The sequence below is a fragment of the Vicugna pacos genome, chromosome 23 (genome assembly GCF_048564905.1).
Source record: "Vicugna pacos chromosome 23, VicPac4, whole genome shotgun sequence".
Taxonomy (NCBI): Eukaryota; Metazoa; Chordata; class Mammalia; order Artiodactyla; family Camelidae; genus Vicugna; species Vicugna pacos.
In genome coordinates, this window is record NC_133009.1 from 12,458,751 (window position 1) to 12,485,658 (window position 26,908).

Here is a 26,908-nt window from a genome sequence, read left to right on the forward strand (position 1 = left end):
TTTTGCCCACATTTTTTTTCTTCTACATCACAGTCCTGTAACCCGGTCATCCCACACACTAGCAACACTTACGTTAAGCTGCAGTTTCCCTTCCAATGACTAAGTCCAACTCTCTTCTGTGTAACCCAGCATAGCACAGGGGGGGAGGCCACACGCACAAAACAATGAAGTAGATATTAAAATTAGTTTATTTTTCTACTTAACTTTTAATAAATGAGAAGAAACACAGTAGTCTGTCTCATAAAGAACATTTATAATACATAACAATCCATAAAGCCTCATGGTGAGGTAGGAACAGCTTTGGAAAACAACGCACAGTCATAAAACATACAAAAAGTTAGGTAAAATGTTGCAGCACTAAAGACATTTTATCTGCATCTGCATTTCATGAGATGATAATTGCATTTAACTGTGCCACATCTGGCCCGAAGGACACACTATGGCAGACACAAAACACAGCATGGGAGTTTCATAAACAATCACAGGATACACTGATACACTTCATTGTGCTGTTTCAAGGCAGAACCATAACATGGCAATTTGTGTCTTTTTATATATATAACCACATATTAATTGTATGTTACATTCCCTTCAGCATCTTTTTACCAAAGACACTGGGCAATAAAATTTTTGGTTTAAAGGTTTAAATTGAATTACATACAAAAGGCTCTTGTGCCAGTGAAAATGACTGCTAGATATTCCAGAGCTTGTTAATGAAACTAAACAGCGTTGCCACATAACATCGGTAGAGCTACATCAAAATAGTTCTATTATAATCCCCATTTCAGATGGTCAAACACTGTATGACAGTTTCAGTTTAAAAAACAACAAATCCTCCACCTTTCCAAGAGTTTTAACACTGTTTTACGACTTCACTGAAACTCTACTAAAATAAATATTTCTATATGGTAGGATTATTCTCTGTATTTGTGTGTGAACATCTTAAGACAGCAGGTAAATGACATTTTATCATTCAAATGATATCTGCTTATAAACAGTAAAAATCTTCAACTCAATGTTAGCCTACTAAATACTTCACATTAGGTTCCATAGGCCTTTTCCCTCAAAACGTCCAAAGGTTCAAAATTAACTGAAGATGTTAACAAGATACAAACATATTAACATAGTCTTTTACCTGTTGTGATTTTCCAAGGTGCTTTTGATGGAAATCTGTCCCATTCAAATTACATACCTTAGTTATTCATATTGTTTTCTAAAATGTTAAAATACATACAGCAAAGTTTTTTACTTTTTTTTTTTAGGTTCTCGTCCATACTTTTACAGTGCAGATGCCCTTCAAAAAAAAAGAAACTCATTTAACTATCATATAAACTAAAAGGTGACAATGGAGAATTAAATCTCTCTCATCACTAAGGCGGCATTTGGCTTGGAAAAATGTCTGGGTTGGTTTTAATTCAGGCACACGCAGCACCTCCTTCTAACTAAATTGAGACAAAAGACAAGTTTCTAAACACATACTCTAAATACACTGATCTTGCTCAAATATAAAAGAGCCAGCAGGAGAGATGCACCTCCTAAAACTGATGCAGTGTTATAAAACAGCATTTAAATATTGGGTTTAAGTCTCCTAATAATTCATGGCATTTCCCTCATTTTCTTTCAGGAAGGAATAAGCAATTTTGGAAAAGACACTTAAATCCCACAATATTTAAATATAAAAGCATTTTTAAAAAGATAATGCTAATATAGCTAAAAATGGGTTAGAAAGTGCATTGTAAAGAAATAAATAATTCTCTACTAAAACTCAAAAGGTGAGTCAGTGCCCACTGATTTTGCTATTATGGCAAAAGTCCTTTGAATAAAAGAGAATTCTATGGTACCACTTTGTTACATACAAACTACTTAAAATTATGAAAAGTGAAATAACTGAAATCTAAAGGCTGTTACTTTCAAAGCACTTTTGAAAAAAAAATTAGCCCTTGTCTCATGCTTGTACACTGAAAAAATACTCATTCAGTTGATTTTAATGTGTTAGACAATCTTTAAGACCCAATAGAGCGTTGTAAAGAAAATCTCATTGAATGTAATATATTTTACCAGTTATCCTTTTGTATCATTACTGAAATGTTTCTATAATGTAAACTGTTTTGAGATCTTCAAAAAATGGTTTTGTAAAGTGTTCAATCAGGAATGTACATGATACAGTAAAATCTGAAGCTTTCTTTTTGTTCATCCGTATAATGAGATGCCTCAATTTCATGTTTTAAAAAAAAGTTTGCAAAATTCAAAGGAACTACCAGTTTAGGAATTGAATCACACAATATCAGATAAGAGTATTAAATGATCAAGATGTATTGCAAATTGGCAGGTTATGGTTTTGGCCCATTGTTGTAAATGTGAACTTACAAACTATATTCCTAAAATTACCTCATTCTCATTGGAAAAATCGAGTGTTCTTAAATAGGCCCATTGCCAGCAATAGGCTTATACTAGAAAAAAAACACACCATCTACCACAAAAGAGCATCCCTTTAAAAAGTTAACTGTCAAATGCCAACATTTTCATCTTAAGACCCATTAAACAATGAATTATCTCAAATCCTAAAAGGTAGCCATCCCAAAAGTAGTCAGCTATAAAAGTTACTAAAGTAGTCAGGATACCTTGTTTCTAGAAAAATAGAGCTATACATGATAACTGATATTAATATTCATCCTTTTGAGGACAAAAATCTAGTTTCTTCACAAAGCATAACCCCTCTCTATCAAGAAAAATATAACTTAAATACCCTTAAATAATATTTGTGTATGGATTTGAAATCCATAGCGACAATGAAATAGTCAAGAATAATTTTCTGTGTAGATACTGTGGCATCTTGCAAGATAAGCCACCATGAAAAGATCTGAGCAACGTCAAGGCAATCTTAATGATCAATTTTGCCTCAACTAATTTCTCTTTTTGAGACTTTAATATCTAAAATGCATTAACCTTCAGATTTCTTTTTTTCTCCCAAGTCAGTGGCTCTTGGCAAAGCACAGGCATTGCTGGTTGGGCTCAAAAAGCTCCATTTGAATTCATTCACGATTGGTCACTGTGAAATGACTTCAACTCTGAAGTTACTTTTAAAACCCACAATTTAAAAGATTACGTTAATAAGTTTTCATTTCACATGTAATTACTAGATTAAATGTAATGTCCTTAAAAATATTTACTGCATATATTTTGTGAGTCAACTTTCAGCTCAATGTTTCTAATGCCAATCTATCAAAGAAAGTAATGCTGGTGAACATGTCCATATTTTAGATTAGTTTTGTTAAAAATAAAAAGTTAAAATTCTCAGAATAATTTAGAAATGTAGTCTGAATATTAACTTACAAGAATCTAAATATTTAATTTGGTAAACTTTCTTCCCTGCTCTTACTCCTCATATGCCCTATTATGTGTACACTACAGTTCACTTTGTTAATTATCTCACTGTTTATAAGAATAATACTCAGCAATATAGGATACAGAATAGTAACTAATCTTCAGTATTATAAACACCCTATGTGAAGGAAACAAGGGAACTTTTCCTAATACTATCCATGAGTCACTCTTAAAAAATGCTGCCATTATGCTATGTAATGATCTCAAAGGGCAAGTAAATATTACATAAAACGTCAAAGGAAACCAACCTGTTGATGACTTTAAAGTTCTAGCAATTACAATTCTAATAAACAAAATATAACACTGGGGGGAAAAGAAAAGCAGAGAAATTCCAGTAACAATTTTAATTTATTTATCCCCCTAATTAATTTTTTACCATGGAAAATCTGGAAATCAAATGTCATTATGTTATATAAGGTTTATACTTACTTGAAACAAAAATGTAACATAGTGTTAAAACTGGCTTTCCAAAACTGTTACAGCATAGCTGTACTCTGCACTAATAATCACAAAGTTGTAATATAGAACTCTGTTAAGCAGTCCCATTATGTTCTTACAAAAATAGAATTAAACTGTGTGACCAGACAAAGACTTCAATTACACTACTTGGCAAACATAGAAATTCAATGGAGTCTTTTTCCTCTTGCAGTTTAAAGCAAAAGTCAAATATCACATCTTTTTCAAGACTCACAAAGATGATTCAGGTTGTTTGTTTGGCATTTTTTTAATCTCTATCACAACAGCAGGGATGTTTTCAACTTTAGTCCTCCTGGGTTTCTTCTCTAGATTGTCACTAAGTTCTAAACAAGAAATGCTAACTGTTGGGGCCTTTTCTGCATCCTTTCCAGATTGGGCTTGTGGCCGTGTCCCACAACATTGCTTCAAAGCACACTGAGTTCTGCAGGCAAGTTCACAAGGGACTACACTTGATTTAGAGCCTACACTAGCAAATTCAGGCTGAATGGTAGTAGCGTGAATTCCGTGATTATGGAAAACGTCTTTAATGATCTTAGCCACCTGCATGTATGATGCCGGGTCTTCACATTTTATGTGAGCAGTGGCAATGATTCTGCTTCCAGCAAGCTGCCAAACATGTAATTCATGAACTTCCTCAACTCCTTCAACATCTCGAAGTTCTTTTATCAAATTTTTGATATCAATTTGTTTAGGAACAGTTTGGAGAAGAATAAGAGCAGACTCCTTAAGCAACGGGTAAGTTGTGTAAAGAAGTATACAAACCATTACAATACAAAGAGTTGGATCTAAATATAGCACCCAGCAGGGACCAGCCTCAGAAACTGCTGCCTGAGTACTATTAATTAATTCTACAAATGCTTTGCAGGGGTCAGGGATACATGGATTCACACACATATTCCCTTCACTACAAACTTTCCAAGAAAAGTAAAAGACTAAAGCATTTACTACTACAATCACTGAACCCAAAGCATCTCCAAAGACATGCAGAAAAACTCCACGCATGTTAAGCTGTCCAGCCTTATCATCATCATCTTCCAATTCCACCTGGTCAGGTTCTCTGATAAGATTCCCATTCACTTGTACTTCCATTGGATCATTTCTGGACTTTTCTGGATCTACAAAGAAATAAAAATTCTTATCAAACACATTTAAGGTGTTTATATAACATTCTTGTCTAATTCCATTTAGGTGATAGAGGTGAAAATTCTTCATAAACAACAGAAAAATGTGCTCAGAGCAATTCAATATAAATTGATGTACTGGGAACAAGCCAAGCCAGGACATAATGGCCAGGACTAAATTAAGTCATTAAGATGATATTGCTTCCCCATACTCCTAACCACCCTCCTACCTTCCCATCTCCAAAAAAAAGTTCATCTTTTCTGTCAGAGGTGGGGGTCTTGTGAACATTCTGCTATACTTTTTGGCATATACCAAAACCAAAACAAAACAAAACAAAACAACTGAATGCTATTACCTCAAATTAAATGCAACTATGGATAAATCTAATACAAATGGCTGATTTGACACACAGCTCTCGTGGCTTTTTGTCATTAACCCCTTAATTAAAAGTTAAGGTTAACTTTTAAACTTTTGTCATTTATGTAAAGGATAGTCTCTTGGTGGAAGGGGTTTAGAAACTGACAAACAAACAATATAAACCTATCAATAATTACAGAGACTTCAGGAAAAGCTGGGACTAAATGATCACTATCCACCCTATTAGCTCCTAAACCAAATGTACTGATCTTTTAAAGGAATTATACACACGAGAGCAGCTTAATTTTGGGATAACACCTTGCAGAGTGGGAGTGAGAGGAAATTCAATTGTTTACTAAACCTTTCAAACGTACAACCTGAATTCATTAACATGGTATCCTGCATCTTGAAAAAAGGGTAATTGTGTAGTATCATACAACTAGGTACATCAATATAAATGGTAAAAACTGGTAGGAAATACACCAATCTGTTAACATCACTGAGCCTGGGCAGTAGGGTACTAGGTTGATTCCTTTTTCCGGCTCCTTTTCTTCAACATTCATTCCCCAACTTTCCTTCAAGAGCACTTAATGTTTAGATGAAAACTATCCACTGAAAACATAAGATGAATAAAATACCATCACTTTTTACTTACAAAAAATACTAAGTGAAATGTTAAACATGCCCGGACACGTTAAGCCTAAAATTTTCAGGATTAGGTTTAGATTTCAGAAAATTAACTGAAACATACACTGGTGTTCATCATAGGACACCTTTACCCAGGATTTTGAGCTGAGGAAAGTCGATCACTACAAAGCTCTGGTTACAATATTAAGAAACTTGTTTAAAGGGCATAAGAACTACTTGGGCAGAGCAAGGTTCCAAACAGCCAACAACTAAGGACCAGTGGGGGATGCTCTCCGTTTCTCAACAGGGCCAAGAAATTCAATTAGGAAGCATTTTTGACTGTGCTAACGCCAAAATCAGACAGTCTCTTTAAAAGATAGCCTGTAAAGACAGCCAAGTGCGGCTGTGGACTGCAGAGGGCTGCCGGTCACCTCCTGACCTCTTTTGCCCGCTCTCACCATCACAGTGCCCATCTACACCTCCAGACGCGCTCCCCGGCTCCTGACTCCGGGCTGAAAGGGGGGCCTACTTCTACGTCCTCCAGGCGGGTGCGGGTGCGGGTGCGGGTGCGGGACCGGGAAGGAGCAGCCAGGAGGCCGCACAGCGCGGCCGCTCGGGCACCAGGGGGCGTGCGGGCCACCCCTCCCGGGGCCATCCAAGGGTCTGGGCTCCCCAACGCCAACCACTTGTGGCGGCGACTTTCTCTCCTCACCTGTCTGGTCCAATTTCAGCCCGTTGGAGTTGCTGGTATTGGACACCAGGATGTTAGTCTCCTCCTGGTCGGGACCCTGCTCACCTGGGGGCATGCTGTCGCTACCCCCGGTGCGGCTGCTCTTGCCGCGGCCCCCCTTGGGGAGGCCATGGCTGTGCCCCCCGTGCGAGTGGCCGTGACCAGAGTCGTTGCCGAAGCCGCTGTGATGGTGGAAGAGGCACAGCCCCAGCACGTTGACCACCAACCCCGCCACGCCGACCCCGAGGACCACCAGCGGCTGCTGCATCTCGTGTGGCTCAATGAAGCGCTCGATGGCCTCCAGGAGGATGGCGAAGCAGAGGCCGGTCAGGAAGATGGCGTTCACCAGAGCCCCCATCACTTCGGCCCGGATCCAGCCGAACGTGTTCTTCTGGGTGGCGTGGGTCCGCCGGGCGAAGCGCTCGGCCACCAGCGCCACCACCAGCGCCAGCACGTCCGACAGCATGTGGAAGGAGTCGGAGAGCATCGCCAGCGACGAGGTCACCCGGCTCACCACCACCTCCAGGACCATGAACATGAAGGTCAGTGCCAGCATGCAGAGCAGCCGGCCACGGTTCCGACCCCAGCACCCCATGGCTGCGGTTTAGAGGGCCGCCGAGCGCGGCCCGGACACTCGTGAGGCTGAAGCGGCGGCGCCGAGGGCCGGTGACCCGGCGACGGAGGAGGGAGGGCGGCGCGGGGCTCTCACCGCCCGAGCCCAGCCGCTTGGGAGCCTGCTGTTGGGCCTCTGCGGCCGGACGGGGGCGAGCCCCGGGTCGAGCCGCCGAGCCCCCGCGCCTGCGGGCGTCCCCGGAGGGCAGGCGGCGCGCAGCTCCTCAGGCGTCCCTCCTCGGAGCCGGCGCGGAGGCCCGGCTCAGCCCCAGCAGCCCCCACACCCACAGCGGGGAGGCGGCGGCGGCGGCAGCGGCGGGGAGCTGAGGCTCCCGGAGCCCGCGGTAGAAGAGCCGGAGCAGGAGCGGGCGGCGGCGGGGGCGGGCGACGAGCAGCTCCGCGCTGCGAAGGCTCCAAGCATCTGCAAGGTCTCCACGCAGGTCTTCCTCTCGCTGGTCTCCCTCCGCTGTGGCGCGGGCCGAGGAGCCGATGCCTGAAGAGCTAAAGAGGCGGCGGGCGCGGCAGCTGCACTCGGCCCGGTGTCGGGCGCCTTCTTCGCCCCCCCGCTTTTGCAGACGGTTTACAAAAAAACTTTGCTTTGCACTCGGAACCCCCGTTTTCACACGGACCCGAGCGTGACAAGGCCTCGCCGCCCGGCCCACCAGGCCCGGCACGCTTCTCCATTGGCCAGGACCCCCTCACGACAGCAGCCTCGCACCGCCCATCCGCCCTCGCTATTGGATGGAGGCTCAGCGGGGCGGGAGGGGGCGGTGTCTCGGCTCCAACAGATGGGGGCGGGGCCTTTTCCTTCAGGAGCCGGGCGTGGGCTGGGGGCCGCGGCCGGGTGCAGCGACGGGCGTCGTGGGGGAGGGAAGGGGGCGCGGGCCGCGTGCAGCAGGAGGGGGAGGGGCAGGGCGGGGCAGGCGGGGTGCCCCCGGCGTGGCGGGGCTTTTGCCCCGGTGCTGCGGGTCCTCTCAGCCGCCGGCACACCTGCGGGGGCCGGGCAGCAACAGACTTTGATCCTCCGAGCCGGGTCCACGTGGGGCGGGCCGCGCGGCGGCTGTGTGACAGTCGGCAGCCTGGGAAGGGCCGGGAGAGGGAGCCCCTGTGTTGCGGGGGCCCTCGGGTGCGCCCTCCTGTCACAAGAACTGAGGTTAGGCCGACAGACTAATAAACAAGTGCAGCACGTAACTTGTGCCTCTGCTCAACACCAAGCTGAGGAGTTAGTCCAGGGCGGTCCTGCGAGGGAATGAACGGAATCTTTGTAAATGTTTCAAAAAAGCAAATCACCCCTATAACCACCATCCTCAGGAAACCCTGTGTGAAGTCAGGTATCTGTCACTGATTATCTAAGGACCATTTAGTGTACAGACTTAAAGCAGGAGAAACCTGGGTTCTGGTCGTGGCTTTGGGTAGGTCAACTAATTTCTCCAGACCTGTTTTCTTCATATATGAAGCAAAAGATTGGACAAGGGAAACTCAGGAGTCCTCCTGACTCTAAAATTCTAAGGCTGTATGATTTAACAAACATTTTATTTATAGACTACAAACTGCGGAACCCTGTGTTGGTTGCCATGGGGAAGGAGAGGGGCAGTAAGAATACAGAAGAATGAGCTTCTGTCCAGGTGGAGGTAAAACATAAACATAAAAAATTTAAATTATGATGAAATAGTCCTAATAAATTGTGGCGACACTAGTTTAGATTGGATACATATGTGCTGTGCTCTGAGGGGGGTTTAGCTGATTTGAAAGTGAAGGCTTCCTGCTTCATAAGCGGAGGGGTGGCTGGAGTCTGAGTGGCCTGAACTGGACTTGCAAAGGTCTGGCCACAGCCCCTGAAGGCCCTCCAAGTGCTCTGGGTTGCTGCAAGACAAAGGCAGTGCCACCCAGTGCCTTAGGGTCTGTGTGTAAGACTTGTTTGGGGCCGTTTTTTGCATTAAAAAATAATTTTTTTAATTCTACAAAATTTTTTTCACTTGCGTATGATGTGTATCTCATCTTCCCACCCAGACTCAGGAACCAAATCCTCATCTATTTCTGTTCTGCTGGAATAGAGAAGAATAGAGGAAAATTTCTGAGACATTATAAAGGAAGAATTGATAGGATTTGATGATGAATTTGGTATTGAGAGAGTGAAAGCTGATGAGGAAAATTTAACAAACATTGTTTTTAACCTGACAAGGAAAATATTGCTTTAAACAGGTGATGAAGTTGGGAAGGTGGGGCAAGGAGCTGATTTTAAGGGTAAAATGCTGAGCCTGTTTTTAACATGCTGAATTTGAAGTCTGGATGGTGGCAGTGCTAAGGAGTGGGAAGGTGGGATTGGGGACGTACATAATTTCTCCTTTGGTATAGGCAGTTGATGTTTGTGCTGTCAAGTATGTAAACATAGCTTCAAACCTCCTTCTAAACAGACCCTCCTATAGAGAAATTAGGGAGCCACTTATGGGTCAAGATATCCTATGGAAATGACCAGGAGGCAGTTGGAAGACCATTTTGCCTCCTGTTGGGAGCTGCTGTGTCCCTTTATTTAAAAAATAGATTCCTCCAAGTGGGAGAATTTAATGCCCAAAGAGGAATCAGTAAGGGGATATAAAAGGCAAGGATGCTCAGCAAACAGGGTAGCAACCCCTTCAATAACTAAGCAGGCTGAATTGGGAGATGTTGAGACCCATATGAAAACAGGCTCTGAGGTTCAGTTCAACTCAGTAGTCACTTATGAAACTCTACTTTGTGCAGGCATTTTTTTTCCTCCTGTAAGCCACTTCCCAAACAATGTGTGTTATACTCTCATAACCTAGAAGGAGGCAAGGTGTCAGAGGTACATTTTTCCAGGTTAGAAAAAGTTATAATCATGCACTCCAGAAAGAGTAATATCCTTTACATGACAGCAAACCATTTCAGTCAAATAAAGTTTTCTTCCCCCTAGCATGGTATAGTCAAAATACTTTGGCATCTTGACTCAAATCTGTCCTTTTTCAGCTGGTTGTCCTAGGATAATGTTAACAGAGCCAGAAGTAGGTTAAAGTGAAGGGAAACCATACCATTATTCACCAGCACCCCTGGAAGTTGTGGCCCCAGGTTGAGTAAGATGGCTTGGCTTTTTCTTCTTAATTCTTGAGAGCTCTCCTGATAATTTGCCTAGCATCCAAACTGACTAAACGCAGCATACTTTAAAGATGAGAGAATAATTCTCCTTTTGGAAAGAGACTGCCAATTTGAGTGAAAGCCAAATGTTCAACACAAACTTTGCAATTTCAAAGTCCTCTAAGATCTCTCCCTGCTCTGTCAATGACAAGCCCCCCCCCCAACCTGGAGCTTCCTAGTTCAAGGAGCTAGTGAGAACATTATCAATCCAAAGTGTAGGTTTTAAAGGATTCTTGTTAAAAAAAAAATCAGAAAAACTGCCAAACACAGACATCCCTCTGAATTTTGGTTATCAAAAATCATGAGTGTATGACTCTGTACTATGGACTGACAAAAAAAGAAAACCATGTGAAATACCAGATTATATTTGACTTTGGTTGGTGGGGAAATCAGATCCGTTTGTTTGTCTAGTTTTGGAATGTTCTTGAGTAATTATTACAAATATAAACTAAAATGTCCAGCGACAACTTGAGGGCCATGGCTTGAATTTTCAGCTGCTCCCTGGGGGAACAGGCAGTAGAGAAAAGAATAAACAAGTAACAATGCAGTAATAAAGCCCTGAAACATCACAAAAGGGTTCAGAGGTGTAAGGGAAACCATATGAAAGAAAGGGTCAGAGCAGGAAACCCTCCTTGGACGCAAAGGGGAAACAGGAACAGTGTAGGGAGTAGAACATACAGTAAGAGGCCCCGGGACAACTGCTGAGCTTTTTCTGGTGGTTAGTTAAGCTAAAGAAAGAATGGCAGGTGAGAGTGACTAGCAAGGGAAAACTCAATTTTCTTAGAGACTGAAAACTGGATCTAAGATCTCTTAAATCTAGAAATGAAGGCCCTGACACCTATACAGGAAGGCTCATTAAAAGCATTTGTGAATTTCTTGGGTGCAGTGTTACATAATACCAGAAACTGTGGAAGGTGCAGTTTGTCGGTTTTAAGGTCTAGGCTGACTGCCCCTTCTTCCTTTAGCCCTTCTACTCTAGGGGCTGGAGATTGTAATTAAAGTACAAAGTACGGAAGGTTTTGGTTTTTTTTAATTAATTTAAAAGCATGTTTCTATGATTCTTTTCATTATTTGTCTATAAAGATGTTGCTGAACAGTAGAGTATTTTGAATGTACTCCATACCTGGTAAGTTTTAGAAAGTGCAAGGGAACTGGTCCTTAGAAATTACTGACTTTGTACAAGTTATTAAAACTCTCTAGGCCTCACTTCCACATCTTTTTAGGGAAGAGACAGCCTCTTAACTGGAGTCAAGATGTGAATAAAGGAGATGATATCGCCTGTTCCATACGCTTGGGGTGGGGGCCTTTATAAAGGCTACCTGTACTTGGAGTCACCATCAATCCAGAGCTGAATTTTGAACTTGCAGATTCAGAAACCACATTTTTATCATTTTACCTGGGAGGAACTGATTTGCATGGACTCAAAGTGAACTAATTTGCTGGCCAGACTCCCCAGTTTGTTCACTTTCTCTGTCTGGAGGGGAGAGCTGACTGCACAAAGCCTGCCTCCCTCTTGTGGGCGGGGCCTCTCGGAAGCAAGGCTACATGGGGAGAACTAGACCAGAGGAATTGGATCTTTCTTGGAAGGGGGTATTTCCACTCTCTCTCCTGGGCTATGAGTCTCCTGCCTGTCTCTGCACACACACTCGGCCCCTCTGTCCCTGGGTTACACTCATTTTGCTGCCAGAGTGATCTTTTCAAAACCCAGATCTGATCATTGCAAAATACACATCCTCTTCCTCGTCTTCCTCCTCCCCCTCCACCACCACCACCATCACAGCTCTGGCTTCCCAGTGCTCTGAAGAGATGAGCCAAACTCCAGTTGCCAAGGCTGGGCATGATCTGGCCCTGGCTGCCCTCCCCAGCCTCATTCCATCACTCCACCTAACAGGACTGGCCATTCCGACTGTCTCTCCACTTGCTCTTTCCCACCGAAAGACCTGTGTGCACATTGTTCCCTCTGCTTAGGACACTCTTCCCTCGTCTCTTCCCCATCTTAGTTCTTTTATTTTTTTTTTTAAATGGGGAAACTTAAGATTGAACCCAGGACCTTGTGCATGCTAAGCATGCACCTCTACCACTGAGCTATACTCACCCCACTCCACCCCCTCAGTTCTTGCTCATCCTTCAGCTTAAGGGCCACTTCCTTAGGGAAATCTTCTCTAACCTCTCTGGCCAGGCCAAATTGCTCTAGTACAAGTTTTCTTGGCTCCTCACCCTTATCTTTTGTGCACAGAGAATGATGTAATTTACATTTATCCACTTGAGTATTTGATTAGGTCGTAAGGTCCATGTGGACAAGGGCTGTGTGTGCTTTTGTTCACCATTATATCGCCGGCCAGCCTGCCTCGGTAAATGTTTGTTGAGTGAATGAGTGCATGTTGGTAAATTACCTTTTTCAGTTTGTGCATTCCTTCGACAAATCCTTATTGAACATCCTTGGTTCCCTGTCTACACTGGAACGTGAGAATCAGAGGACCATTTCCTTCTAGACAGTGTAGAAAACACTGTAACACATTCTTATTAATTAGCTCATCTTTTTCTTCACTTCGAGCAGGCTACCACCCTTTACTGTGATATTATCTCACATAAGTTGCAATTAATTGAATGAAACTAGGACCCACCCTTGAAATCTGCCACAGTAACATTTTAGGTTCCCATACAGTTTCCAAAGCACTTCCACATCCCTTATTTAAGGTACTTGATGATCCTACAAAGTTTGCAGGGCAGATTCTACAGATATGGATGGAGACTCTAAGAAATGAAGAATTTCTCAAGGTCCCACTGCTTGTGAGGCCCTAATCACACTAACAATGTGTTTGCTTTTAACTTCATACCCAAATTTGGGAGGAACAAACTCAGTTTGAGGCTCAAGACCTCACATGCACTAACTACTACAAATTCTATAGTTCAGGAGAGTTCTAAAGGTCTCTGGTTCTATGATTTTCTTATTAATTTGTAATTACTATAAGGACTAAGGGGAAGTGGCCTACTTGTGAGTGACACCTCTTTAACAGGTCACTCTGAAATCTGATTCTCTAGTGGTGTGTTCCAAAATTGGGTCCTGTTCACACATAACTCTGTGAAGTGAATTACTAATTGTTTTGCCTACTGCTTTTATCCACTTTTTACTTTCAATTCTTTAACAGCTGGGATGCCTTCCAAAGGACTAACGTTAGTGAAAATACTGACCCCCTCACCTGGGGCGACGTATTAAAATGCAGGTGCTGATGCAGCAAGGTTGGCAGTGCAGCCCAAGATTCTGCATTTCCAATAAACTCCTAGTGGATGCCAGTGTCTGTGGTTCCCAGATCGCACTCTGAGGACCAAGATATTAGAAGTTTTTTATTTTTAACCCTGGAAGGAAGCTATCACATGCAGTTAAGATATTCCCATCCAAAACAAAAGTTTCCTCAAATGTAAAAATGTTTTAACTTTACTTTTATTTTATATTTATCTGTTGTATATGAATTTTACTTTGTAATGAATGCTGTCACTTCTATATTAAAATGTTTAAATAAAATCAAATGTCTTCTCCTTGCAGGAAAGCACTCCTTAAAATGAGTCAAACTCCAGATGTGAATACGCATTTCAGTTTCTCCCTTCACTGTGTCAGAAAAAAAAAATTATTACTTGACAGCTTTTGGAAACATTTTTTCTTATTCTGACTAGCATTAACGGCTCCTGAAGTCTGAATAATAGGTTGGGCTGAGGACTCAATAGGACAAGGGTCTCTTGCACTTAAATCTTTCATTATCCAACAGGAAAAGCCCATCCCATCAGATGTTACTGATCAAATCCTCATAAAGACTAAAAATGAATAAGGCATATTTAATATTTAGGCTGCACCATGAGCCACGAGAGTCACCACAATGAGTAGGTGGGAAGTGAGACTAGAGACACTTCGCTCTGTCTGCTGATCCTAGAAGAGACCAAAGATCAAGCTTCATGGTAGCTGCTCTATAGACCATTCCCATGAGTCCTTGTTATTGACTTTATTTATGCTTTGCATTGGCTTCAAAGCTTATTCCATCATAAGGTCAGAGTTGACCATCTCTTAACCTCAAGAGAGACACCTTTCAGTCCCCAAAGCACCATTGTCTTCAAAGTGACCACCATCAAAACTATGGGATTGCTTTTCTAGGCGCTGCTCAGGTGCCTTCAAATTTGAGAGCAATCCTTTAATGGAAAAACCAGGATCTAATAAATTGGGGCAAATGGAGATTGTTTTATCTCTCAATTGCCTCCTGGTGTGGATCCTAGGAAGATGGAAGAGCTAAGTTTAATGGAAAAGACAGTCTGGCAGGTTGGGATGAAAAGAAGGATGAGCTATTAAGTACTCCACTCTGTTTCTGTGGCCAGACCTCCAGTCTAGGACTACACATCTCTCAGAGTAATTATGTGAGCACTTCTAATAGGTCTCCCATTCCCACACTCCTCCAGTCTATTTAATGCAGTGCTTTCTGATCAATATTCCCATATAGCCCATATATCATTGCTCACATGATGCTTTTGCTCAAAACCCTCAGTGGCTGCCCATTATACACAGAATAAGGCAGAGCATTTTATCTAGGTATTTAAGACATCCTGCCTGAGACCTTAACTTGTCTATCCAAACTTATCTCTCACTCCTCTTCAACACAAGCCTGTCACTGGAGCCAAATTATCCTAAGTAATGATTCCAAGTTACCTAATGGCCCTGTGCCTCCCTTTCCTTGATGCAGATCCAAATAATGACTTAACGCATCGGTTTGTTGTGAATTAGATGAATTAATACATATCGGATGCTTAGGACCATGCCTGGCACATGGAAAGGGCCTGTAAAGGGTTGAATGGTGACCTCCCAAAAGATACACCCATGTCCTAATTACTGGAAACTGTGAATGTTACCTTATTTGGGAAAAGGGTCCTTTGCCGATATAATTAAGGATCTTAAAATGAAAAGACCATCCTGGATTATCCACCTAGGCCCTGAATCCAAAGACAGGTGTACTGGTCAGAGATACACAAGGCAGACTAAACAGACAGAAGAGAAGACCATGTGAAGATGGGGACAGAGATGGCCAAGGAATGGTAGCAGCTACCAGAAGCTGGAAGAGGCAAAGAAAGGAATCTTCCCGAGAGATCTGGAGACAACACAGCCCAGCCAACATCTTGATTTCAGATTCCTGCCTCCAGACTACGAGAGAGTAAGTTTCTGTTGTTTTAAACCATTACATCTGTGGCTATGTGTGTGGCAGCCACAGGAAGCTAACACAGGGCCCGGGACATTTTAGCTGTTATCATCATTAATTCATCCCCCAATGTGACTTTTCCTCTCAGCATCATTTTTTATCCAACTGTTCTCTTGAAGTGTCTAGCACAGTATCTTGCAATTAGAAAATGGAATAAATATTTATTGAAAGAAAGAAAAAGGGGCAGGAAAGGAAGAGAGGGAGGGAGTGAGAAAGGAGGGAAAGAAGGAAGGAGGGAAAGAGGGGAGGAAAGAAGGAAGGAAGGGAAGGAGGGAGGGAGGGAGGAAGGCTTACTCCTACCACTTACTTGGTGCTCTGCACCCACAATAGCTTTCCTGTCTTTTTCCATAAACTCTAGCAGAGTGACAAGAACACTCAGTTGGTACTTTTCATCTGCTTCCCTGTGATGTACCTTTGTATGTCTTTGTATGTCTCTCTCCTCAGAGCTACTTGAGGACAAGGATCATTTCTTTTATCTTTCTGTACCCTCAAAGCCTGGTCCATAGTAAGTAACTCAAGTCTGTGGCATTAATAATAATCCCATTGTCAAACTTTGTCCACTAATTCATTCTAGAGTTTCCCTAAGCCCTAGCACGTATTGTGTTCTTGTCAATGCTAGCAGTTTGCTCCTTGTGTCCACTGCCTTTCCCAATGGACACAAAACCTTCTAGTCCCAATATATTTCCAGGAGCAGCCAAAGGAAGATGAGCTTAAAACAGGCTAATTCTTTAGCTGGGGAGGCTCGTGTTGAAATAAGTGAAATAAGAAATAAGTGAAAAAAAATTTCAAGCCCATGCCTGAAAATCTTTTCCTTACACCTGCAGAGATATTGGTTTTCCTGGTGTTTCTCACAGTGGAATTAGTCCATTATCTGTTCACTTGCGAGTCTGCTTTCTGTGTGACCCTCATAACTCCTTGTATTGGTTGGTGAACCCCTGAACCACAGGGAGCCAGCTCAGCCTTAACCTCCTCTCATCTGATAACAATCATTTTCATGGCTCAATGCAGGTCATTCCTTTTTTTCTCCCCCTTCTGCATAGTTGGAGAACTCAGAGATTGACCACCACTTGCTAATGTGATATCAGATTGACTGAAAAAAATAGGCCCCCTTATTTGGACATATTTTCAAACTTAGAAAAAGTTTCAAGGACCCCCATATACCCTGTGCCTAGATTCCTGTGTTGTTAACACTTTACCCCATTGGCTTTAGCATTTGCACTCTCTCTGTTTTTCTCTCTCTTTTGAATCATACGAGGGTAAGTTCCACACATCAGGAATCTTCACCACTAACTCCTATTCCTAAAAATAAGAATATTCTTAACATAACCGCAACACATTTTTACGAACCTTATAAATTTACACTGTCCACATTCCAGTTTTGTCAGTTGATCTAATAATGTCTTTTGCAGCATTGTCCACACTACCCCCTCCCATATGGCATCAAGTCTAGGGTCAAACCTGCATGCAGTTGTCTTGTCCCTTAAGTATCCTTTAATCTGGAACATTTCCACAGCCTTATCTTTATCTTTTGTGATGTTGAGTTTTTTAAAAAATACACTTCCTCTCACCTTTAAAAAGAAAATAGAACATTCCCATATTATCTGTCAGGTGATTTTGTTTAAGCATTCTTGGCTGAAATATTGCAAAATTAATATTTTGTCCTTCTAAGTTTATCATAGCTAGAGGCACACAATGTCTATCTGCCCCTTATTGGTAATGTAAATTTTTCTTACCTATCAAGGTGTTGCTCAGTTTCTCCACTGTATAATTATTTTTTTTCTCCTTTGAACTAATAAGCAGTCTCTGGAGAGATACTTTAAAACTATGCAGATATCTTGTTCATTAATACCCACCCTCTGTAGATTTAGCATCCATTGATGGTTCCTGCCTGATCCTGTCTTTACCCTGACGATTACCAAGTGATTTTCCAGCTCCATCAGTCCTCCTGTTTACCAGTCAACCCTCAATATTCTTTTTTTTTTTGAAATTGAAGTATAGTCAGTTACAATGTGTCAATTTCTGGTGTACAGCACAATGTCCCAGTCATGCACATACATACATATATTCATTTCATAAAATTTTGGGTTTGGGGGGTTTTTTTGGTGGGGGAGGTAATTAGGTTTTTTTTTTTAATGGAAATACTGTGGATTGAACTCAGGACCTCATGCATGCTAAGCACATGCTCTACCACTGAGCTATACCCTCCCCAACCCTCAGTATCCTATTTATGTATGTATATATGGATGGATGGATGGAAATATCTAGCTATAGTCAGTAAAGGCACTCATGCATCCTACTTTTTCGTGATTTATAATTCATCACTATACTTAATTTTGGTGCTGAATTTGTCCCAAATTTAGCCAATGGGACCCCTTTCCAACTGGCTCTTGTGTCAGATAGCTATGTAATGAAGATTTCTGGTTTTTGATTGAAAGGTAAAATATAAGATTTTAATACTTATTCTATGCACCCTAGCATAATAGGAGAGCTTATATTAGTGGTTAAGGGTTTAGAATTGAAATAGATCCTGGGTCGAGTCTGGCTTTCCAGTTTATTGGCAATGTCTCTTTGGTAGATTATTTCCTCTCTCTGTACCTCAGTTTCCTCTTGATAGTGTGATATATTGGAACCTACCTCACAGGGCTGCTGAGAGAATTAAGTGAGATAATGTGTGTAGACTGCTAAGTGGAGGAAGTGACACATAAGTACTGGACACGTGTGGGCTATTCTTTTATTTCCCTGGTTGACAGCTTGTGCTTGGTCTGGGTTGTCTCAGTTGCTCCTGCTGCAACCTACTGCTAGCAGCCACCATCCAAAGGTCACCCCAGTGCATAGCTATCTGCCCTATTACAGTACATTTCAATTAACTGAATTGTTGAATGTGGTGGGTCCCCAGGGATCCAGAGATCATCTGGCCCCACCTTCCTTTTGTTGAAGATGATGACACCTGACACCCTGAGCGGTTAGATGGCTCTCTCCAGGTCACCAGGGAAGAGTGGAAGAGCTAGGAGTGGCGTCCAGTCTTCAACTACACTCTCTGTATGCCATGTCCTATCTCTGCCACGATCAAGGGCAACATTCGTTTGGTTTCTTTTCCCAGTCAAGGGGTATTATTCAAAGCATCAGTGGGAAGGTATCTCATTTTCTGTATGACTCATCCTTGTTCCAAGATTAACATGCTCCACTTTCATTCCTTGCCTCCCACTCAGTTTCACATCTAGCCGGAGCCCTGAGAATCTCTGTGCCCTGTCTGCCCCGCAGCCCACCCTGTTCTCTCCCCTCCTCAGCTGCGCTGTTACCTCCTAGCCCAGACTGTCCCACCATCCTCAGATTCCACAGGCCATTTTTGTTCGATTCTAGTTTAAGAAAGGCATGTCTTCCCAAAATACCACTCTGAGCTATGTTGAAAATAGAATAAAGAAATATACTTCAGTTGCAGCAGATGTACAGAGACAAGTGTTTGTCCATATGTTTCCGACATTCCATTAAGGTCCAAGCATTATAGCAAAAAGCCTGTATTTCTAGACATATACATTTTATTTCAACCTCCTCTGGCAAGAAAAAAATTAAGGATTCTTCTGATGTGCTGGGATGTTGTTGAACAAAAGAGAACTGGGAATAAATGTGCCATTGGCTGAGGCTTGCGGGATCTTTTTTTTGTGCCAAGATTTTAGATTTTGGGCTGTTTTTTGAAACATGCTCTGACCTGTATAACTTGATCCTGCTTACATCAAAATGCTAGTAAAATACTGAAATATTTACAGATGGAATGATATGACATCTGGGATTTGCTTCAGAATAATCCAGGATGTGGGGGAAAGTGGGTTGGGGCAGAGATGAAGCAAGATTGGCCATGAAATGATAAGTGATGAGTCCATGGGGCTTCTGCATCTTTATATATGGTTGAAATGATCTCTAATTAAAAGTGTTTAACAGAAACAGACTCATAGACATAGAATACAAACCTGTGGTTGCCAGAGGGGAGCAGGGTGGGAAGGGACAGACTGGGAGTTCGAAATTTGTAGATACTGACAGGAATATATAGAATAGATAAACAAGATTATACTGTATAGCATAGGGAAATATATACAAGATCTTGTGGTAGCTCACAGTGAAAAAAAGAATGTGACAATAAATATATGTATGTTCATGTATAACTGAAAAGTGCTCTACACTGGAATTTGACACAACATTGTAAACTGACTATAACTGAATAAAATTAAAAAATTTTAAAAAGTGTTTAAAATGCTAGTTTAAATTTTCGTAATTTGCTTTCTACTGCCCCCTGACCCCGGTTTATTTCTATTTGTTTATTTTTGGGCTCTGCTTCTGCCAAATCTGCCTTTTCTTGAAAGCCATCTCAGGCTGTGCACCCTTTAATAAAAGCTTCCTGACTACTTTAATCCATAGGGACACTAACACCACTGAGCATCTAAATACGTACATCCTTACATTATTGTGAGTTAATCTTATAGTCCCATAGCTTGGACACTTGTTAAGGGCAGAGACCAAACCTTACACTCTGGGGTGAAGCCCACACTGTGTGGCTTAAAGCTGGCCTGCATCAGTGCTTCCGAACTAATGGACATGCTTGTTGGTAGATTGGGAGAGACCGGTGAAAAAGTGTTCTGAAAGTGTCGATGTAAAGAACAGGCTGTAGATTTGTCATATTTTTTTCTTTAAAGCTCGTCTACATAGAGTTTGAAAGATCTCATTTTACCGTTAGAGAGAACTGGCTTAAGGGAAATTCTCATCATTGGAGCATTTCATGTTAGGCAGTGATTCAAGAGTGATTGATACAAATGCTAGTGAATAGTTTACCCCCAAAGGAGACTTAACAAAGTAAAATCCTATGCATGGGAATAATCTTAGAACTCTGCATCTCCCCCGCTGCACAGTCTAATGGGAGGAGGCAGTTTTTAGTTTTCAACATGTTGCCTGGGTAGCCATCTAAGAACCATCTCATTTTAGGCTTGTCCCTGCTGGTTTAATGCAGGATGAAAGCTGAATTCAAAGGGAATCTCACTGAGCTGCAGTTTGCTGATCAGTTTCCACACACACACACACACACACACACACTGATCTTTCGAAATGCTTAGAACTGGTGCTTTTCAGACCAGAGGAAGAGCCTTTGCAAAGTTGGAAAGAGTCCAAGCAAAGCTTCTCTATCTTTCTTCTCCCACTGGAGAGCACGGGGAAATCATTCCTGTGGTGAGACCTTCTCCCATCGAAGTCCTCCCAGGAAGGAGACTCCACGGCCTCCCTCTGGATCAGATTTTACCTCGGTGATAGCCCTCAGAATGAGAAAAGTCCCTTTCATCAGCCTAACCTGAGAGCCTCCGCCCTGCAGGTTCCGAGGCTATGGGTGCTGTTGCTCACTAGCTTCAACATTTGTGTTCCCTTGATTCATCTCTCAGCCTTCTCTTCTCCAGGGAAAGTCATCCTCAAAGAGGGTGGATCAGGGAAGTGCAGTTGTCTGGCATTCAGGCAAAGCAGATAAGAGCCAAAAATACAGAACAGTCTGCTTTTCCTGCTGAAGTTCCTCACAGAGCCTCTCTGAGTGGGTCTTTCAAGATTCTCCTGGAGCCGACCCTTCAATAGAACAAAAGTGAAGCCTCACAATAGAAGAAACCTGTTCTCTCCAGGAAACACTGGCTGGAAAGGTAGAAAGAGTTACAGCAAGAGAGTGTTTGGTTAGACTTGAGGACGAACTGTAGGGAAGTACAAACTTGAACCAAGAGGTTGAAAGCATGATGAAGCCTTTGCCCCTAGACAATCATTAGTCTTGGACAGTTTCATTCATCACCTGAGTGACAAAGCAAGTGAGCCAAATGACCTCTTGAAATCCCTTCCAGCTAGAGTGTCCTTTGATTCTAGAAACCCGGCAAGTTTCCCTTCTGCTCTGATTGTACTCTGAACTCTGTGTGAGGGAACTTGGCTGGGCTTTAATCACTCAGGCTCTAGATCTCCTTGACTGTAAACCACTGGTTATAATGAGTGGCAAGTCCAATTGGCCAGGAAGCTGTATGAGTCATGGTTGCCAGATTTCTGCTAAATAAGGTGACACTTTTGAGATGATCTGTAATGGTATGTGACTGAGGTCCTGCAGGTAGGCTTCGCGGAGAGCGGGTGGATAGAAGTTTTTCCAGGGTATCCAAAGGATGTTTTCCTCCAGGAGTAATGCATTTTGGTGCACTTTTAGGTCTGCGGTAAATAGAGAGCTTTATTTTTCCAAAAGGGAGTTCTGAGGAGTTTGCATTGCTTTCCCTCCATACCCTGAAATGCCTTCTAACTACATTTAACATGTTAACCAGAAGCACAATGCTGAGTATGTACTGTCTCTCAACAAACACTCATTTCTTGACTGATGCTGGAGTGGGTGGGGTGTCTCCTGCGTTCAGTGAAAATGCCCACCTTCAGACTCAGTGGCTTCGGGAGAACAGCTAGGGAAGGAGAGCAGCAGATAGGCCCCTCAGGGAAGCAGTAGCACCGATGGCGGCTTCTTCTTCCACAAAGGCTTTGGGCCAACCATGGCTTTGAGAGCTAGGTTTTATAAATGAGCAGCCACAACCACAAACCACAGGGCATTCAGTGTGTGCACAGCAACAGGAGGAGACATGCGTCACACACGTCCCTATCTTGTCTACCACAGTGGGATACAAAGGGCGAGTGGACTTATCTTTGAAAATGGAGGACAGATTTGTCCGGCAGCTTTTACCCAAATGGCAGCTTTGTCTGAAATCACCGAGCTGCACTCCCAGGCACAGACTGGAGCCACACTCCACTCTTCAAGGTGGGCTCTGGGGTAAGGGGGGACAACTAGGTAGTTTGGGTAAGAACCCCTGTTTTTTTGCACTTCTATTTTTATAGTAGAAAGAACACTGGATCAGAGTCAGGAAGCCAGGATGCTATGCCTGGCTCTTTAACAAATAGTCCTTCTATTGACTGAATAACACAGGGAATTATATTCAATTTCCTGAAGATGAGCTGTAATGGAAGAAAATCTGAAAAAAAAATATGTATGTGTATAACTGAATCGCTTTGCTGTACACCTGAAACTAACATTGTAAATCGACTACACTTCAATTTAAAAAAGAATTTTAAAAGAAATAGCCCTTGCCACCTTTGACAAATTGCTTTCTCTCTCCAGGTCTTAGGTCCTCATTTGCTAATTCAGAGATTTATCAGTGTTATTCAGATGCTGGGGCCCCACCCAGACTTCCAGAATCGGTCTCCAGAGGTGGAGACTGGACAAGTGAAGTTTGCAAAAGCACCCCAGGAGATTCTGATAAGTACACCAGAAAAAAAAAACAAAAAACAAAAAACAAACCCACTGGGTTAAAACTGATTCTCCAGGATTGAGAGGAAAGATGAGTTGGTCAATAGCTCCACAATGTCGACAGTGTATCACTTAGGCCAACTTAGGGTCCTCCATCTCCAGGTGTGCTTAGGGGCCCACGGCCTGTTTGTGGGGTTTCTCCAGTAGTGTTTGGGATTGGTTCTGAAAGTTTATACTGTATAATGAAAAAGCCAGTGTGCTCGAGTCTTGAATACATTAAAAAATAATTAAGATAATTCTATAATTACCAGACGTGACCTCACAGGTCAACCTTATCCTAATGGAATCTGCTGAGGACGCTTCCTCTCCCCTCCTAGAGGTGGGAGCTACAGTTCTCCTGCATCTGAGAGAGCCATCTGGCTGAGCGGGATGTGTTGAGAAGGGTTATACTCATAACAGCTCTTTTCTGATCTGAGCACTTTCCTTCAAAGGCTGTATTCAGGTCTGTGTTTTCAGAATGATGGGGAGATTCAGGTAGCACTTGGCCGGGGAGCCCAGGAAGGCTCAGGCCCTGTCCTCTGGCAGCAGCCCCTCTCCATGAGGTCCTTGAGGGTAACCCCTGCCCAGAGAACAATGGATGACAGCAAAGATGGTGACTCCAAGACACGAGCCCTGGACCCCCATAGTGGAGCCTGTGGTTACACTGGATGGAACTCATGCAGAACCTCTTCAACTTAGGCATGAGGCAGGGTTTTTTGTTTTCTGTGTGGTTTTTTTTGTTTTCGTTTTTTTGCTTTATCCTTTTTAGTAAGTCCACCCCAAGTCCAGATCTCACCATGTCCAGAGGGGAGGAAAGTCCAGGCAACAAGCAGAGAGCACAAGAAGCAGGACTGCCCGGCACGAGGGCAGCTCTGTGCACTGCTGGGCGCAGAGCTGGTCCCGGCTGCCCAGCCCAGGCCTCCCAGGTAGGGGCAGCTGTAGCGTTTTGCACTTGACCGACAAACGGAAGAGTCTAAAGAAAGAATGCCAGAGAGAGCCAAAGGGAAGGCAGACACTATTTTCCCATTAGAAGAGGGAATCCAAAGAGAGGAAAAATGATGGCCCATCTTCTGCTTAGAGGCAGCTGGGGAGGCTCCTGGGCAGACTCTGGCACCCCAAGGACCTCTCACTGGGGGTGTGTGCCCACCAACTGCACCCCTCTCATTAGGAGCAGAGACCGTCTTTCTTCCCTGCATTCCTAGGGTTAGCAGAGGTGCTGGCATACGGTGAGTCCCAGGTGCTTGTTATGGACTGAATGTCTGTGTCCCCCCAAAATTTGTATGTTGTAGCTCTAGCCCTCAATGTGGTGGTGTTTAGAGATGGAGCCTTCGGGAGGTCACTCAGGTTAATGAGTCATGAGGGTGAGGCTTTTATGATTGGATTATTGCCCTTATAAGAAGAGACACCAGAGAGGTTGCTCTGTGCCTCAGCCTGCACAGAGAAGAGACCATGTGAGCACATAGCGAGAGGGTGGCCACCTTTAAGTCAAGAGAGGAGGCCTCAGAATGAAACCTCCCTTGCCAGCAGTTTGATCTTGGACTTCCAGCCCCGAGACTTGTTTGAAATAAATTTCTGTTTAAACCGTTCAGCCTGTGGTATTTTTGTTATGGCAGCCTGAGCTAAGGAAAGGGCTCAATATATTGTAATTGAACAAATGAAAGACTGACCAAATGAATAAGATTTTGCTTCCCATAGAGGTGTAGTTGGGTGGGTATAATACCATATCCTCTGAGTTGCAAAGGATGCCAAGGATTAAGGAAAAAGGGAGAATGTATTGGTTTATGTAACTGAAAAGTCGAGGAATTAATCTTTGGGTGTAGCTGGATTGAAAGTCACCAACAGTGCCTTCAGGAATGTTTCTTTCTCCACCTCTCTGCTCTGCTTTGTTCTGTGTTGACTTCATCCTCATCCGCATTTCTCCAAGCTTATCTGTGACCAGTTTAGCAATCCCAGTTGAAAGTGAGCTCCCAAGTGTGGCTGTGAAAATCCTGTGCTTGACTCTCCCAGGACTGACTCAGGGCAAGTGCCCCTCCTAAATACCCTCACGGTGTGGCCGGTTATGTGCTTCTCCACAGGGACAGCCCCACAGGAACCTCATGGCTTCAGGAGAAGGAAGGAGGGTTCTCCAAAGGTAAACCAGGCCCCTTACCTGAGGGAGACTAGATTCTCTGCTCAGGCAAAACAAATGCAGAAACAGCAGGTGTCCAACACGGGTAGTTTGAGGCTTTCATGGATTAATATGAACAGCAAAGCCATAAATTAAGAGTTTGTTTATATATTGCTTAAGGTTAATTTTGAGGTTATTTTGCTTTAATTGAAATCATTGGAAATGTGAAAGTGAAAATATGCTTGAATTTCATACTAAAGTCTTATCCAACAATATCCTTTTAAAAATAACTTGATTTTTTTCTGGTTATGTAAGTAATACACATTAAAAAGATTTTCCAGAAAATACAGCAAAGTACAAGGAAGAAAATAACCATCCCTTATAATCCTAAAAAATACAAACTACTAAAATTTTTTCTGTAACTTTCCAGACGGTTTTAAATTTTGTATGTGTTAGGTACTGTGCAGTCTATTTTACTGAATGTATTTTAAGAGATGTATTTAAATGTTGAACACTGTTTCGTGTTTATAAATATCTACATCATTGTTTCTAACAACCACACAGCATGATATTTAACCAATTGATGGACATTAAGATTGTTTCCATAGATTTTTTAAAAAGTTTCTTTTGTATAGTACAGGGAACTATGCTCAATATCTTGTAGTAACCTTTAATAGAAAGAAATATGAAAACAAATACATGTATGCATATGCAAGACTGGGACATTGTGCTGTACATCAGAAATCGATATATTTTAATTAACTGTACTTCAATAAAAAAAAAAGATTGTTTCCAATTTTTTCACTATTATAAACAATTCTTCCATGGGCAGACTTGACCATATAGCTTTACACACTTGTGAGATTATTTCTCTGTGATAAATTCTAGAAGTGGACTTGCTGTGACAAAAGGTACAGGTAGTTTTAATTGTAGTGGATATCAAAATTGGCTGTTTATACCTTTTGCTCAGTTATCTATTTTCTTGTTGATTTATGTAAGTTCTTTACATATTAAGGATATTATCTTAGATTGAGTTCTCCAGAAATAGAGTCTGAGACGGACTCCCATGCAGTTTATTGGGGAGTGTCCTTGGGGTCAAGCCCTACGGGGGAGTGAAAGAAGCAGGATTAGGCAGGTGACCTCACTCAGCTGACCCCATGGGGTGCTCTGGACCTGGGGCGGCCCTTAACAGTTCCACTTTGAGGCACGAGAGCCAGGCCTTTATACTCCTTTACTGACCAGCCATTGGATGAGAGCTGCCCCAGGGAGGGAGATGACTATGCAGAGTGGCTCTCTTCAGCTGAGGACAATTGTAAAAGGGGAGCTCAGCTCTGACTTTTAGGCACCAACACCCTCAACAACTGGGGAGACCCCAGAACTGAAGGTGGGGATATGGGCGGCACACCTCAGCCTCCGCAACAGCTATCTTTGACTGTCACGGATTTTTTTCCCACTTTGTCTATTGACTTATTGACTAATTAATAGTTGTTGTTTATTTTACTGAGTTTTTTAAATGTTTTATATAGTCAATCAGTTTTGGTTTTTAATTTATGGTTTCTAACTAATATCATCCTTACAAAGTCCTTCACCACTCCAAGATTAATTTTTTAAAAAATCTATTTTCCTCTACTATTCTCATTTAACTCTTTAATCCTTCTAGAATTTATTTTGAATTAAGGGATGAAGTAGGTATATTTTGTAATGATAAGGACGAGTTCTCCCTACACCATTTATTAAATAATGCATCTTTTCTGCACGGATTTAAAATGCCATTGTTACCAAAGCTAATTAAC

The 26,908-nt window shown here is 42.5% G+C and overlaps 1 protein-coding gene and 1 long non-coding RNA gene across 3 annotated transcripts in view; one reads left to right on the forward strand and one right to left on the reverse strand.

Annotated features, from left to right (window-relative positions):
- Window positions 1-170: 170 nt before the first annotated feature.
- SLC30A1 (solute carrier family 30 member 1) lies at window positions 171-8,061 on the reverse strand. Its single transcript, XM_006198742.4, has 2 exons — window positions 6,680-8,061; window positions 171-4,976 (listed from the first exon to the last, which is right to left on the reverse strand). Exons 1-2 carry the CDS (start codon window positions 7,290-7,292, stop codon window positions 4,072-4,074), a joined length of 1,518 nt encoding a protein of 505 aa, XP_006198804.1. The 5' UTR covers window positions 7,293-8,061; the 3' UTR covers window positions 171-4,071.
- A 597-nt stretch (window positions 8,062-8,658) lies between these two features.
- The window catches only part of LOC140688730 (uncharacterized), a 42,178-nt gene continuing 23,928 nt past the window's right edge, over window positions 8,659-26,908 (forward strand). For both annotated transcript variants that reach the window (XR_012063492.1, XR_012063489.1), the window contains exons 1-2: window positions 8,659-8,940; window positions 15,425-15,645. This is a non-coding gene — a long non-coding RNA (uncharacterized lncRNA). The remainder of the gene's footprint in view (window positions 8,941-15,424; window positions 15,646-26,908) is intronic.

Coding starts and splice junctions, on each gene's coding strand:
- SLC30A1 (XM_006198742.4), bottom strand. CDS start 7,292: ATGGGGTGCTGGGGTCGGAACCGTGGCCGGCTGCTCTGCATGCTGGCA. Junction 4,977..6,679: donor GCTGAAATTGGACCAGACAG/GTGAGGAGAGAA, acceptor ATTTCTTTGTAG/ATCCAGAAAAGTCCAGAAAT.